This window comes from Ctenocephalides felis, unplaced genomic scaffold (assembly GCF_003426905.1).
Source record: "Ctenocephalides felis isolate EL2017-DRISC unplaced genomic scaffold, ASM342690v1 CF-g0.4_SCAFFOLD_01170, whole genome shotgun sequence".
Lineage (NCBI taxonomy): Eukaryota > Metazoa > Arthropoda > Insecta > Siphonaptera > Pulicidae > Ctenocephalides > Ctenocephalides felis.
Window position 1 is genome coordinate 3,240,658 of NW_020537324.1, and position 12,994 is coordinate 3,253,651.

A 12,994-nucleotide genomic window follows, 5' to 3' on the forward strand; every position below is an offset into this window, starting at 1 on the left:
AATTATAATTTTTGATGAGTAGAATTTGATTTTGGCCGAGTCTTTTATCGAAGAAAGTCTTTAGTTTCATCCCAGATACCCAAAACATAAAATTAATAACTAAAAAGTTTTATAAATATTTATTTGAAAAAAAAGAACTGTGTACAGTACTATTAGTTTATTCACCAGTTAACAGATTCTGCACATTGAGAACATTTATTTATTTGCTCCTATTGATATACTTATCACAAGTGTGTCTTTCAAGTAAAGTACAAATTTATTATACATTTGTCAATGAATCCCCGACGGGTGTTTGGGTAATTGAGCTCCTCGAATTTCTCCTTTTAACCCAAATGAGTTGCGTTCGCCGAGCAAAGAGAAGATGAACGGAATAATGATTTCGTTCGCGCTCTTTGATTCGCTGCGGTGCGCGAATAAAGGGCAACTTGGAAAAATGTGTCAGTCGCAATTATGCACACTGATGTCTGTATCGCATGCCGTAATCGTAATGCAGTTTTTTACCTTATATTCAAGTGCACAGATTAACATCTTAAATGCCACGAAAGCCACGAAAGGCAGCCGGAAAAAACGAAGTGCAATAATTTTAAATGATAGGGAGGAATGGATGTAAAAGAATTACAGCCGTCTCTAAATGTATTAACTAATGAATAAAATTCATTATCAATACTACAATATTCTGCAAACATATCGTATGTAAATATGTGCAACCATCGTGTAGGTATTGAATATCAAGTATTTGTTCATCAAAGTAAAAATCATATAGGTTAAAACAACATCGAAGGTTATAAAGAAAATAGATTCTAAAATATTATTTAACTGATGACGTTCGAATAATTACATTTACTATATTTACTAGTTTTTTAAATTATTCAAAGTTAATGCTAATTTGCACGTTCTAACAAATTTTAAGTATAGATAGATTAGAATCAATATAATAAATCCTCTAGGCGGCATATAAAATGTACATAAAGTTGGTTGTTCAATAAGCAATATTTTTATTATTATTGCTATTTTGCGGCCTTGGTTGTCGGTTATAAAGACGAGATAATAGTAAGTCCCACGCATTCATAATGTGTGATATAACTTAAAATAAAAAAACAATTCAATTTATAGTAAGTATTTAAACTATTGTCTTATGACAAACTCACTCCACTGCAAAATTATAAGTTATATCTTTAGGTTGAAAGCGGGGTTACTTTAGTATAAGCTAATAAATTTTGTCATTGATAATTAAATATGAGCTTAAAATAAGCTAAATAAATTTCATCATTGGATAGTATCAAAAACCCTTCAGTGCAAAATCCCAAAGTCCATATGGATTTTAAAATAGGAAATTATAACCAGGTCACTTTTATATTATGGACCTGCCTTCGCACGTACCGTAAACTATTATTATCCAAACAATAAACATCATATCGTTCATTTTTTTAACGGTATTAAATTCTTTCGAAATTAAAACATCTCTAGTACAAGTTAACAAGTTCACGTTCAAGCATGGCCAAGAGTCCGGAACAAATGAATGAGCTTTCAACGTAAATGCGCTCCGAAGAAATATCAAGATTATGTATAATAATACGATATTATAATTTCAGATAATTACATATCGCACACCCACATCGGAAAAAGTCTCTTTCAAAAATATTTACATTCAAGTTTCATCACGAGCAAGCTCATATACAAAATAGTAGCTTAATCAGTTTTGTATCAATATAATAAATTTATCTAAATACATCATTTTACATCTGCATTTCCAACAACTATATTAACAAAATATGCATGATTGATAGGATCTTGACCTGGGATGACTATCATAAGAGGAATATCATAAACCGTTGCCTTATACGGTGCTTTATTTATGCAGAGACATTGAAGATGTATTATATTATTACATTCCTCTTCGTAGATCATATGAAAGAAGCATGTGTGACGAAAAGGAGCTTTCGTCTTGAAAATAATCAAGAAAACTGATTTGTTTTCTTAATGCAATTAGGTTTATTGAGTGTGAAAAAAGCATTGGGGAGGACTTTGCAATAAATACCGCATGTAAGTGTCAACTTGATATCATGGTTAATAATTCAAATACTCAATTGTTCAATACAAATTTTATTATTTTAGTCCCTTTGAGATTAGGCCAGGCAAAAACTGATAAGCTTCAAACATAAAACTTGTGTGAAAATCATATACTTAGTTCCACTAAAATCATGCATAATATTTTCTTTTAAATCTGTGATGCTATACGCATAAAATTTTGTGTCTGTTCTCACAATGTTTACGAACTGACAAAAATAGATTGATCGACAAGCAAATTCTGTGTTTGTTAAAGACCACCCATTTGCAAACAAATTTTCATGTAAAAAATATCATATAAAATTATTAGTGGCATATCAAAAGGCACCCAATGTTCCAACCGCTTGGTATACCCTATTTAGAAACAACTTCATAATAAACTATTTTTCGAACTCCTTCGTTCATCTATGGAAGGAGTCTAAATCGAAATTCGCATTTGTTACTTTTAATAACTGTGTATATATTTCATCTCGGGTTCGAAATGAGTGTACTATATATATTATGAGATAAGAGTAGCCAGATTTATTAACATCGTTTTCCATTCGACATTACCGCATTCTTAGCTTTCTAGTTTGCAGGCTGTAAAAGCTACTTGGAGGATCATTGCACTGTGATTCTATTTCTGTCCTTAACTTTAGCAGACACATGGCACAAGATTCACGAGATTCACGAGATGGGCGGCTCAACATCGTTTTTTAGCAAATCATCTTAATCCTTTGAAAAAAATTACGTGCAAATACATCATAACAAAATGAATAAACAAAATTCAATAATATCATCTCTACAGATTGCTGTTCAAAAAAAATCTAAACGTACTAAAACTCTTGCAAAATATATTGATAATTTATGAATGTGTTTTCTCAAGAAAAGGTGTCAACGACAAAAGAGTTGGCTGTGTTCACTTGGCTATGCAATTTGCTAACTTGTGGTCCAGAATTCTTTGTAAACCAGAAATACAGGATCCCTCCCATGCAAAGACGACCCATGTGGCCGACAGGAATGCACTCAAACTTCCAAGTTCATGATATATGTATGTATATCATGGTATACATATGCATGTATGTACCCAACAGCAATTATTTTGAGCCTTGCGAAAACACTTTTCTTATACAAATACTAAAAATTTTCTCTATGAGATTTCCTTGAAAGCGATATAGTAATAATTTTTGCCCAAGCTGTCGGCATTTTTTCTATATGTACAATGTTGTTTTTGACTTTTGATACTTTTTAACTATTTTATGCCGTTTTTAGATTGCAACCCGAAGCTCTAATGTTTGATTGGTTTTCATTATTAAAATTTGTTTAATAGAACAAATGTTATATAATTTGATGTAACAATGACCGGAAAGAACTAATTTTACTTATTATTAGAAACATATTTTGGATCTAGTTAAGGTGAAAATTAATATCACTCTAATTAAAAGTACAGCTAAAGAATATATTAAATAAATTTTTAAAACTGGCTGTATGTAAACTTTAGCGCATTCATAAATGAACTTATACAATCGAGATTTCACATGTTTGCATTGATTTAAATGTTAATCAATGCACAAGTTTATAGAAATTGTTCCTTTGAATTTGAATTTCTTACAATAATAAATTTCTTGGCAAATATCAAAGACAATAATAAAATATACATAAAAGCAGCATAAAACGTCGTTAAAACAAACTGCCAAATTTTTATATCATATTTTTAGTATTTTATATTCAGTACATAATTTAATTTTTTAATACATTATTTACGAATTCTACCGTTTGTATATAATTTAAAAAGTTGCTTACGTTATTTCTGTCTTTGTATAAACATGACGAAAGCTGTAAACAAGGAGCTAGTTTATAAACGACACACATATGCGCTCTATTCAAATTTTATTTTCTCCAGATATAAATAGCTTTTCAGCACCAAATCACGTTCGATCTGTGTTACAGAATTTTCAATAGAATTAGGTCACAGTGGAAAGATATCGCTTAAATTATCTACTTATTGTAAACGACTATTCTCCCTCTAAAACGGGTAAAATAGAAAGATAGGACGTCTTTGTGTTGAATAATAATAAACTGACAACAAAATATAAAAGCTTCTCTACAATATGCTTCTTTGTATATTAATATTGTCGAAATATTTGCATTACCCACGTACATGAAAGTCGTATGTATCTAATCCGTTAATTCTGCGTTTTGTGATAAAAATTATTTACACTGTTCAAATAGAAATTTACTAAAGCAAGCATCCGATTGCTTTAGTGGGATCTGGCAGTGCTGTGATTTGTTTTAGTTGTATTTTATGATCGTGTTAAGTTTATAGACATCGCTTTGCAAAGGCGGCGTACGGGTCGCGCAATGTGTTGTATTTTACTCGGACTCGGAACTTTATTTATAAATGTGCGTTCATTGCTTTTTGCTTAGCGAACGCGGACTCTCTACTCCTCTACTCCTACCGGACAAAGACAAAAACCAAGCCGCGGCGTCGTTCGTTTGCATCGCCCTAACAATAAGTAATTGTGACATGTTATATGATTATTATTGTGTTGCCGCAATTAATTGAAACAGTTACAGAGATTATATTTAATCTGGCGAATTACGGGCAATTAAATCATAGTCATTTTACGCCCATTAATGCGGTTTCTTAACTTCCCAGTCATGCACGTATTTGGGTCTAGAGAAAGGTTAACAAAACTGCGACAGAAGAATAAACTCCTGGCTTAGTAATAAAAAAATATAACGCTTTTCAAACAACCTGATATTAAGCAGTAGGTATATCATTCTTTTGTAAATATAGAATAAAAGTATTGTTACTCAGCCCTCTCCGTATTTCTGCATTAAATTAAAAATTATCTGTATTCAAAAATTCTAATAATAACAAAACATATTAAGAGTAGATAGTACAACCATTGGGTAGCCTTCTGAAGAAAAAATGTAGCTGATCAACATTACCACAATGTGATTGTTGTTCAGAAAAAAATATAAACTAGTGGGGTGTATGACATCGTGCCTTAAGGCAAATTGCTGGAACTTCCCGTACCGTAACGAAATGTTCGAAGAATACTGAATGTTTTCAAATAAATTATTATTAATATTGTAACATTGTCTAATATTTAAGTTGAAATGATTTGTTTAAAGTATATTAGAACTATAGTCAGAATTAAAAATAAAATCTGAAATATTTTCGATATACAAAAAACTAAAAAAAAAAAAAAAAAAGTTGGAACAAAATTTTTTTTTCCAAAATCAATTATTTTGTTAAGACAAGCAGAAAGTTCTTTGAATCATTTAAATCGGACGCTTAGTTCTCTCAAAAACTGCCATTTTTTACATATTTAGCTCCGTATCTTCAAAATGGCTGGGCCTGCCTTTGCCAAAAACTAATAAATACTTCTCCTAATCATTACTAATTGAATGTTTTTTAGATGATTCAAATCGGATACTCCGTTCTCTCAAAAATTCGATTTCTATTTTCTGCACTCTTTGCTCCGTATCTCCGAAAGGGCTGGACCTGCCTTTGCCAAAAACTAATCAGCTCTTCTCCCTATCAATAGGAATCAAATGTTTTTTGAACCATTCAAATCGGTTGATCCGTGCGCCCGAAAACGTGACTGGAAATTTGTATCCATACATACACACACACATACACACACACATTCATTTTTTCTGAGGTATGCCAAAATGTTCAGAAACCTTCAAAACGTCGAGAAATGTAAAAATTTTCAATTTCGATTTTCGGCCCATTACAATAACTTACCCTACGGGAAGTTAATAATCAAAAAACTTGTCAAATATTACTTTTAGATTAGATTGATGTATTTTGTAAAATAATTAGCGACTATACTATCACACCTTTTTTAAATTGGAAGATTACTTCCTACAATAAAAAATGATAATGTTGTCAGCAACGATAATATAATACATATCTTACATATTATTGAACCAGATTAGAAGGCACGTATTGACATGATCATGATTTATGAATAATGTTAATGAGTAATTTACTCAAAAATAGTTAAATTTAGAAGAATATTGATAATAAAACTCTCAGAATTCTGCATTTACAATTTTCTTATTATCAATTTCTCTCAGATGGTGTATTTTATCGATGTGCATATTTTTGTCTCACCAGATTGCAGTGCTAATAATGAAGTCATCGCAAAAATGAACTGAAATGAAATTGATGTTAGAATCCAACGCTGTTTCGGATTAAATATAACTCGAATCTTGGCAGAATGCATAGGGACTTCGACATTCGGCCGATTCGTTCTGGTGTCACGAATTGAAAATGTGCGAGGTCAAGGCTTCAAAAATGAACAAACTTATACAGCAAGGAATTTACATAAAACCTTCATATTTATTTTGTTTTATTCATACGGCCGTACGTGATTACATTCTCCACTATTTAAAAGCCAAATGCTCGTTTATTGTGAATATGCAAATAGCCGCTATCCGTTACAATTTCACAAATGTTTTTGCTATCAATATGCAAATTAGAATTCAAACGCTTTCATAAATGTCAATTATTGCTATTTAATTAAAAAACAAATTAATAATTCAATAACTTATACTGAAAACATTGTGCAATTTCTGAACGTTTTAACGTTAATTTCTTTAATTAGAATTCAATTTCATTTAGATCGTTCTTTCATTATAGTTTCAAATTGTGGTATAAAAATTCCATTGAGTCTTATTTTGATGAACATCAATTTAATAATTCTCTGAGCAGTGGGAGATATGGGATTGCTTCTATTTCGCCCGGATTTCGGATGTTTTTTCCTGCCGAAGGAAAACAAACGCTTCAGCAGACTGCCAAAGCCGCTCGGGGCTGGTGTCGTTGTTGGATTTTTCGGTTTTAGACGCCGAAGCAACTGCTCCAGCTCGTATTGGCGCTGATAGTGATAGGGCGATTTCGTAAAGTGTCGCCTAGTGCTCATCTCGGGTGTTACGGATCGCGCCAGTTCCAGTTCCAACGGTATATTGTCGCTGCGAAATAGGACGCAAAATGACGCTAGTATTAGACTACCGACAGAGAGGACTTTATCGATTAGATTATTGAATTACATCCTTTATAGATTATACATTATTTTTTGTATTGGTTGTTTATCATTTATCATATCATTTAACACTTTTTGTATTCATTACGTTTACAAACTGTAATTGAAACTAAACATTTTCTGCATTTTATTTCCTACGTAATAATAAAATATAAAATACAAAGTATAAACAATAATAAACTTAAGGGGGTATTCTAGTGTAGAAATTCAAAAAAATCGATTTTTTTTATTTCATATTTTCAAAGTTTAATTATCTAAGAATATGGGTACGAAAAGATTTTTGAAAATTTGAATTATTTTCGGAGATATAGGCATTTTAATGACTCGGTCTCCATACTGGTTTGGCTTCACGCAAAACTTTAAATGCGTTTTTCTCAGAACAGACTTTTTAGGTATTGTTGACACGATTTCTCGAGTTTTAATCGACCGATTCACTTGAAATATTAAGAGAGTCTTGTCTATCTATAGCCTGAACTAGGTTTATCCCCAAATTCCAATCTTTACTACTTTTAAAAAAATCGAGAAACTCAAAAAAACACTTTTTTTTCAAACAGTCGCCAATTTGTAAAAAAAATCGTTTTACTCACAGCTAGTTCAGGCGATTGCGACATCATTGTAAATTAATAATCTTTCTATGTTTTGCATTTCCGATGGCTAGGAGGGCTGAAATTATGTCAAGACTGAGGTGCCAATTTTTTGAGACAGCCCACTTTATCAGCTGCCAGTTTTTACAATGTTAAAGTTTTTTATTATTTTATTTTTGTTTTGTATTTTAATAATATTAATAAACAAGTGGTAAAAAATGGCACTTTAAAAGTGACCTAAAATTCATCGCGCTACACTAGAATACCCCCTTAAGTAAAGCCTATAAAAATCAATTATTCTTGAACAAACTAATGATGCTACAGGCAAATTGTTGAAGACGATAAAATCTTATATACGCAATGTGATTAATGAGTGTTTATGGTGCAAATTGCACATTATATTTAGTTTCCAATCTAGGATAATATCTTACAATTTGTCGTGACTTTTGATCTATTAATATAACATATGGTAATAGTTTTCGCTGCTCAATATTAACTTGGACAGACATAAAATGTAAAATATAGTCCGTAACAAAAAAGTAAGATCTTTGAACATTGATTACCTATTCGTTAAGTACTTTTATCCTTTGTTTTGCACTCATCACATCTTTTAAGACATATATGAATCTCATCAAACAAATTTCACCCTTTTTAAAAATATTGTAAAACGCTATGAGTACTTTAATATTTGTCGATATAAAAATCATGCCGTCTAAGAGTCTAATTGAAATACAAATGTTAATATAAAATGTAATTGTTGTTATTTTTCATATCTTGTTATTAACTTCATAAAAAGTGTTCTATTATAAAATTTTTATAATATTTCGAAAAAAATCTAATAGACGTAATACCTGGCCCAAAACTAACTCCTGATAATTGTCGTTTAAATTTAACTTAACTCAAACAATTATTAATTTTAATTAATATACCTTTTTTCAAAGTCGCTTAAAGGAATCAAAGACACTATTACAATAAGCAGAGTAAACATATTCATCTTCGCCAGATTTGTATAAAATATTTATTTGACAATACAACTTTTGATTAATGTGACACTTCCTTTATAAGTTTGAAAACAAAATGACAACACAAATGAATCTAAATTTCCTCGAATATAAGGATCGGAGAAGTTGTTAAATATTACAACAGCAAAATAAGGTCCCCACATTTTTAAATTTAAATTAGATCATTATTTTATTAATTTATCCAATGTCCAGCGAGATTGCGCAACGATATATTTCGTTTAAAAACGACATCAATTATCCAAATGACGCAACAATCAGCAGCAAATCATTTTTCAGGCCGAGTCAAAATGTTTCGCGCTCTGTTAGATAAACAAACAGACTTCGGCACAAACGATTAGTTAGAAATTAGCAGCAGCAGCAGATTCAACAGGCATAAATATAAATATATGTAATGCTAATGCTTCTACAAATAGAACTAACCGCAATTCTAAAATTCGTAAATAGGCATAGGACGAACCTTCGGAATATAATGAACTTGTACAGATAATAAAAGGCAAACATAAGAACATTTTTTTTATAAAAGTAAAAAAAAATCTGAATAGATCAAATTATAAATCAATCGCATATACTACAATGGTGATAAGGTAAATATTACGATGGTGTTACCCCATAAGATTGCAAAACAGGGGTTTCTCAATTATAAAGCTAAGCCCTTACAAACTTCAAGTATTGTATGTCCGTTCTATATCTATTTGATCAAAAATAATAATTTATATGCCTTGTCTTAGAATTAATAATCTGGCCGATAATCTTTTATTTTTGCCGCATTAGATACGCCGAGAGGAATCCACATGTGCGCTGATAACATATTAACAACATTGAAAGTAAAGTAACGACCTTGCGCGGTTCAATGCGTATACTCCAATACACATGAATTCTAATCAACACGAGCATTTATTTACAACATTACGTAAAATTTACACAAATGTAATTTGCATATTAGTTGTATTCATTCATTACGTTTATTGTAAGTATCAATGATAAAAATAGTAGTACATGTAAAGAGGCTTAGTTATGTAAAATCCATCTTCTCACAAATGCTTGTAAAATAACTGAATCAAATTTGTAAACTGATCTATATGAATCATATAATTGAAATTTCTTTACATAACAGCCGCCTTAACACGTGTATGGAGAAGCTCAAAATAGCTTTTCTGAGTTAAGTTGCCATTATTGAATAGATTCATGTTTATGCAAAGATATTAGATATTAAGGATTCAGAACTTTTGAGGAAAACCTTGATATTTTTTGGCGCTCATTAAAAATTATAAAGAAACGTCTTAAGTAATCATAGCCAAAACTAATCAATACCAGTCATTGTCAAGAAAACATAAAACTCAAGTTGCATCAAGTTTTCTGGAAAAAACAAACTCCTCTTTCAGGTAGTTAATAAGTTCATCTTAAATAAATGTTTATAGTTATTTAACTTGACAATTCGTTGCACAATCAGTAGTAACAATCAAATTTCTAATAAATACAATTCTATTGACATGTATTTTTAAATTGGTTTAATAATTATTAGAAATAGGATCATGATGACAAAAATAAAACTTTGGTTGTAAAATTGATTGATTACAATTGATTGTACAGACGTTCATCAAGAAATTTAGATGCCTGCTGGTACTTTTAGATTTGTTTCAATTTAGAAATAATAAGTACATATTATAAAATATTAAATTTTATGGTTCCAAATATGTTTGCATGTATATGCTCTATTACTAATCACTTAACCGATTTGCAAGAAGAGTTTTAATGCAAGAAATGTAAGAGTACAAATGCATCAGAAATAAAATGCATAAATTTCGCTATGAATATATTTCGCTTGATGAAATTTCTATATCGTGCCCTATAAAATGTGCAGTGAGATATTCGTCATACGGCTTACTACGACCAGAACCGGTTTTGGGGGCCCTATGGAAGCTTACTACTACTCCCGACTAACACACGACTGTGTGTGCAATAAACAATTATCATAAAACTCATTTTCGTGAATTAAAAACTGATAATGAATAATAACTTTTAACTCAACAAAACTTGCGACAACAGGACTTTCAACGACGTCCCTTCCTTATAAGTAAAGCCTCATAATCCAATTTGATAACATGATGACGTTCAGCGACAAGAATATTAATTCAAAATAGATTTTATAAATTGTATAATGTTTTAATGATAAGAACTAGCGAATTGAGTATTTCAATACTGTGCGCAAATTAATAAATCTAAATAAACTAGGATATTTTTTATTTGAATTGAAGTAACATGCAAGTACTACCAACTGCATATACATTTCATAAATGGCATCTTGTAATTTGTGTTTTTTCATTCAATAAACTTCCAAGTTAAATAAAAGTAATGAAATTAATTAAACAAATTTGTCATATTATCTAAAGATATCAAATACATTATTATTTGATAAAAATAAAGTTCTTATACATTTATAGTGACCTACTGCTATGACCTTGCATATTCTGTTGTGTCAAAGAAGCCGGTTCGAAAAATGATATATACATATATATATAATGAATTCTGTAAAGTCAAACCAAATGCAGAGCTCATTTCACGCGGAACTCCTCAAATCCAATGCAAATAAAGTGCATGTTTCTATTTGCGTCTACATTTAAAACATTGTCCATTTATTCAATTTGAATGAAACATTTATATCCCTTACTTGTAAAATAGCAACGACCAGCCGAACAGGACCACTTTGCAAAACTATCGTGCTAACGGTGGTGGTATCCGGATGAGGATTAGACGCCGACATCTCGCCAGCCTCCATCTTCCTTGAAAACGTTGATTAACTATGTCAACGATTAATTACTACACATTCACCATAAAATTCACTAACAATTCGTGTTTGAAATATACTTTTTGCCAATTTTTTCGATCGTTTTATTCACGTTATTTTATCGAGCGCACGGACGAGAGAAGCGGCCTCTTACCAGCATGACCGCACGGAGGCGACTGACGATATGTTTTGGTTAGTCGGCTGGCAATAGGCGCACGAGATGTGGTTAGGGCTGGGAATGAAAATTGCGAGAATTCAAATTTCAATTCAAATAGCCATCAAACATATAATACAAAAAATTGCAATTAGAATAAATCAATAAAATTCAGATTTGCTTAACTCTAGAAATACGGTCTATTTAATACGTTGGCTAACTGTCTATTTAATACGTTGGCTAACTGTTTTACTCACAAGTTACTTACTTCAAGTAGGTTCTTTTGCAAAAAGTTGAAATGACATTGACATTGTTAGAAATTTAATTTTATAATCTGTTCTTTTAAATTAGTTTTATATAAATTCATATTATATGTTTAAATTATTAGAAATGAAAGACATTGCAAGCCCTGGCTCCAGTGTTTAAAATATAAAGCACATGTGAAATGGTCCTGTTCGCTTGATTCTCGATAGATTTCGCATTATATTTTGAAGATTAATTTACCGATTTCTGAAAACGTGGTTTTATATTTACGTTTCGCATATTATTTAAAGTTGAAGTCAAATATTAGAAATATTCAATCAAGAAACATGGAAAGATCATACACATACGCTTGAGTAAATATATGACATTTTTGTTATCCAATTAAAAATGTATTATTTCATAGATTGTGATTGAAATAAATCTATTAAATATAGAAGATATAAGACTATTTAAAATATGTTATTAAACTCTATAAATATTTTATTAAATTTTTTTAATAGGCTAAGTGTCAGATTTGAAACTTGAAGTTGACTGCAAACCGCCTTCAGGCATTACTTTATCAGAATAGTGTCATATGTAGAGAAAAAGATATATTATGTAATAAATAAGTTATTATTCATAATAATTGTATACCAGTCTTATGTGTGAAACCAGTGATCAAAAGTAATAAAATAAAGTACTATAATAAGCGAAATAAATAAATAATTCCATTAAACAAATCAGTGTGTTTCAATAACCGCCATTTTGATTTACATTGAGAATAATACTCAATCTCAAAATATGTGATTTTCTTCAAACAATTAGTTTTTGTTCGGTGAAAACTTGTCGTAAACTTGATTTCGAAAATGTTTAAATTATTGCGTGCGTAAAATGAGTGCTTTTCACTTACCGCGTCCTCTAATTCTTTTTCCCGAAACTCCTGTTCGGTCCTCACCAAACTAGCGTCGGAAGCCACTTGGCATTGCCTAACCTTAAAAGTCCTAGTTTCTATGATTTTCCTGACCAATTTGTTGCTGGTCGATCCGGTGTTTGCAGTACGAACACCTGTGTGTCTTCTTGTTCTTGCTGGCGGGAAAGCT

The 12,994-nt window shown here is 30.7% G+C and overlaps 1 protein-coding gene across 1 annotated transcript in view; it reads right to left on the bottom strand.

Moving 5' to 3' along the window:
- Positions 1-11,666, bottom strand: part of LOC113365987 (coiled-coil domain-containing protein 141-like) — a 21,305-nt gene extending 9,639 nt beyond the window's left edge. Inside the window, exon 1 of the mRNA XM_026607532.1 lies at positions 11,381-11,666. Coding sequence (XP_026463317.1) covers positions 11,381-11,488 — 108 coding nt within the window. The 5' untranslated portion in view covers positions 11,489-11,666. The remainder of the gene's footprint in view (positions 1-11,380) is intronic.
- Between the last annotated feature and the right edge of the window lie 1,328 nt (positions 11,667-12,994).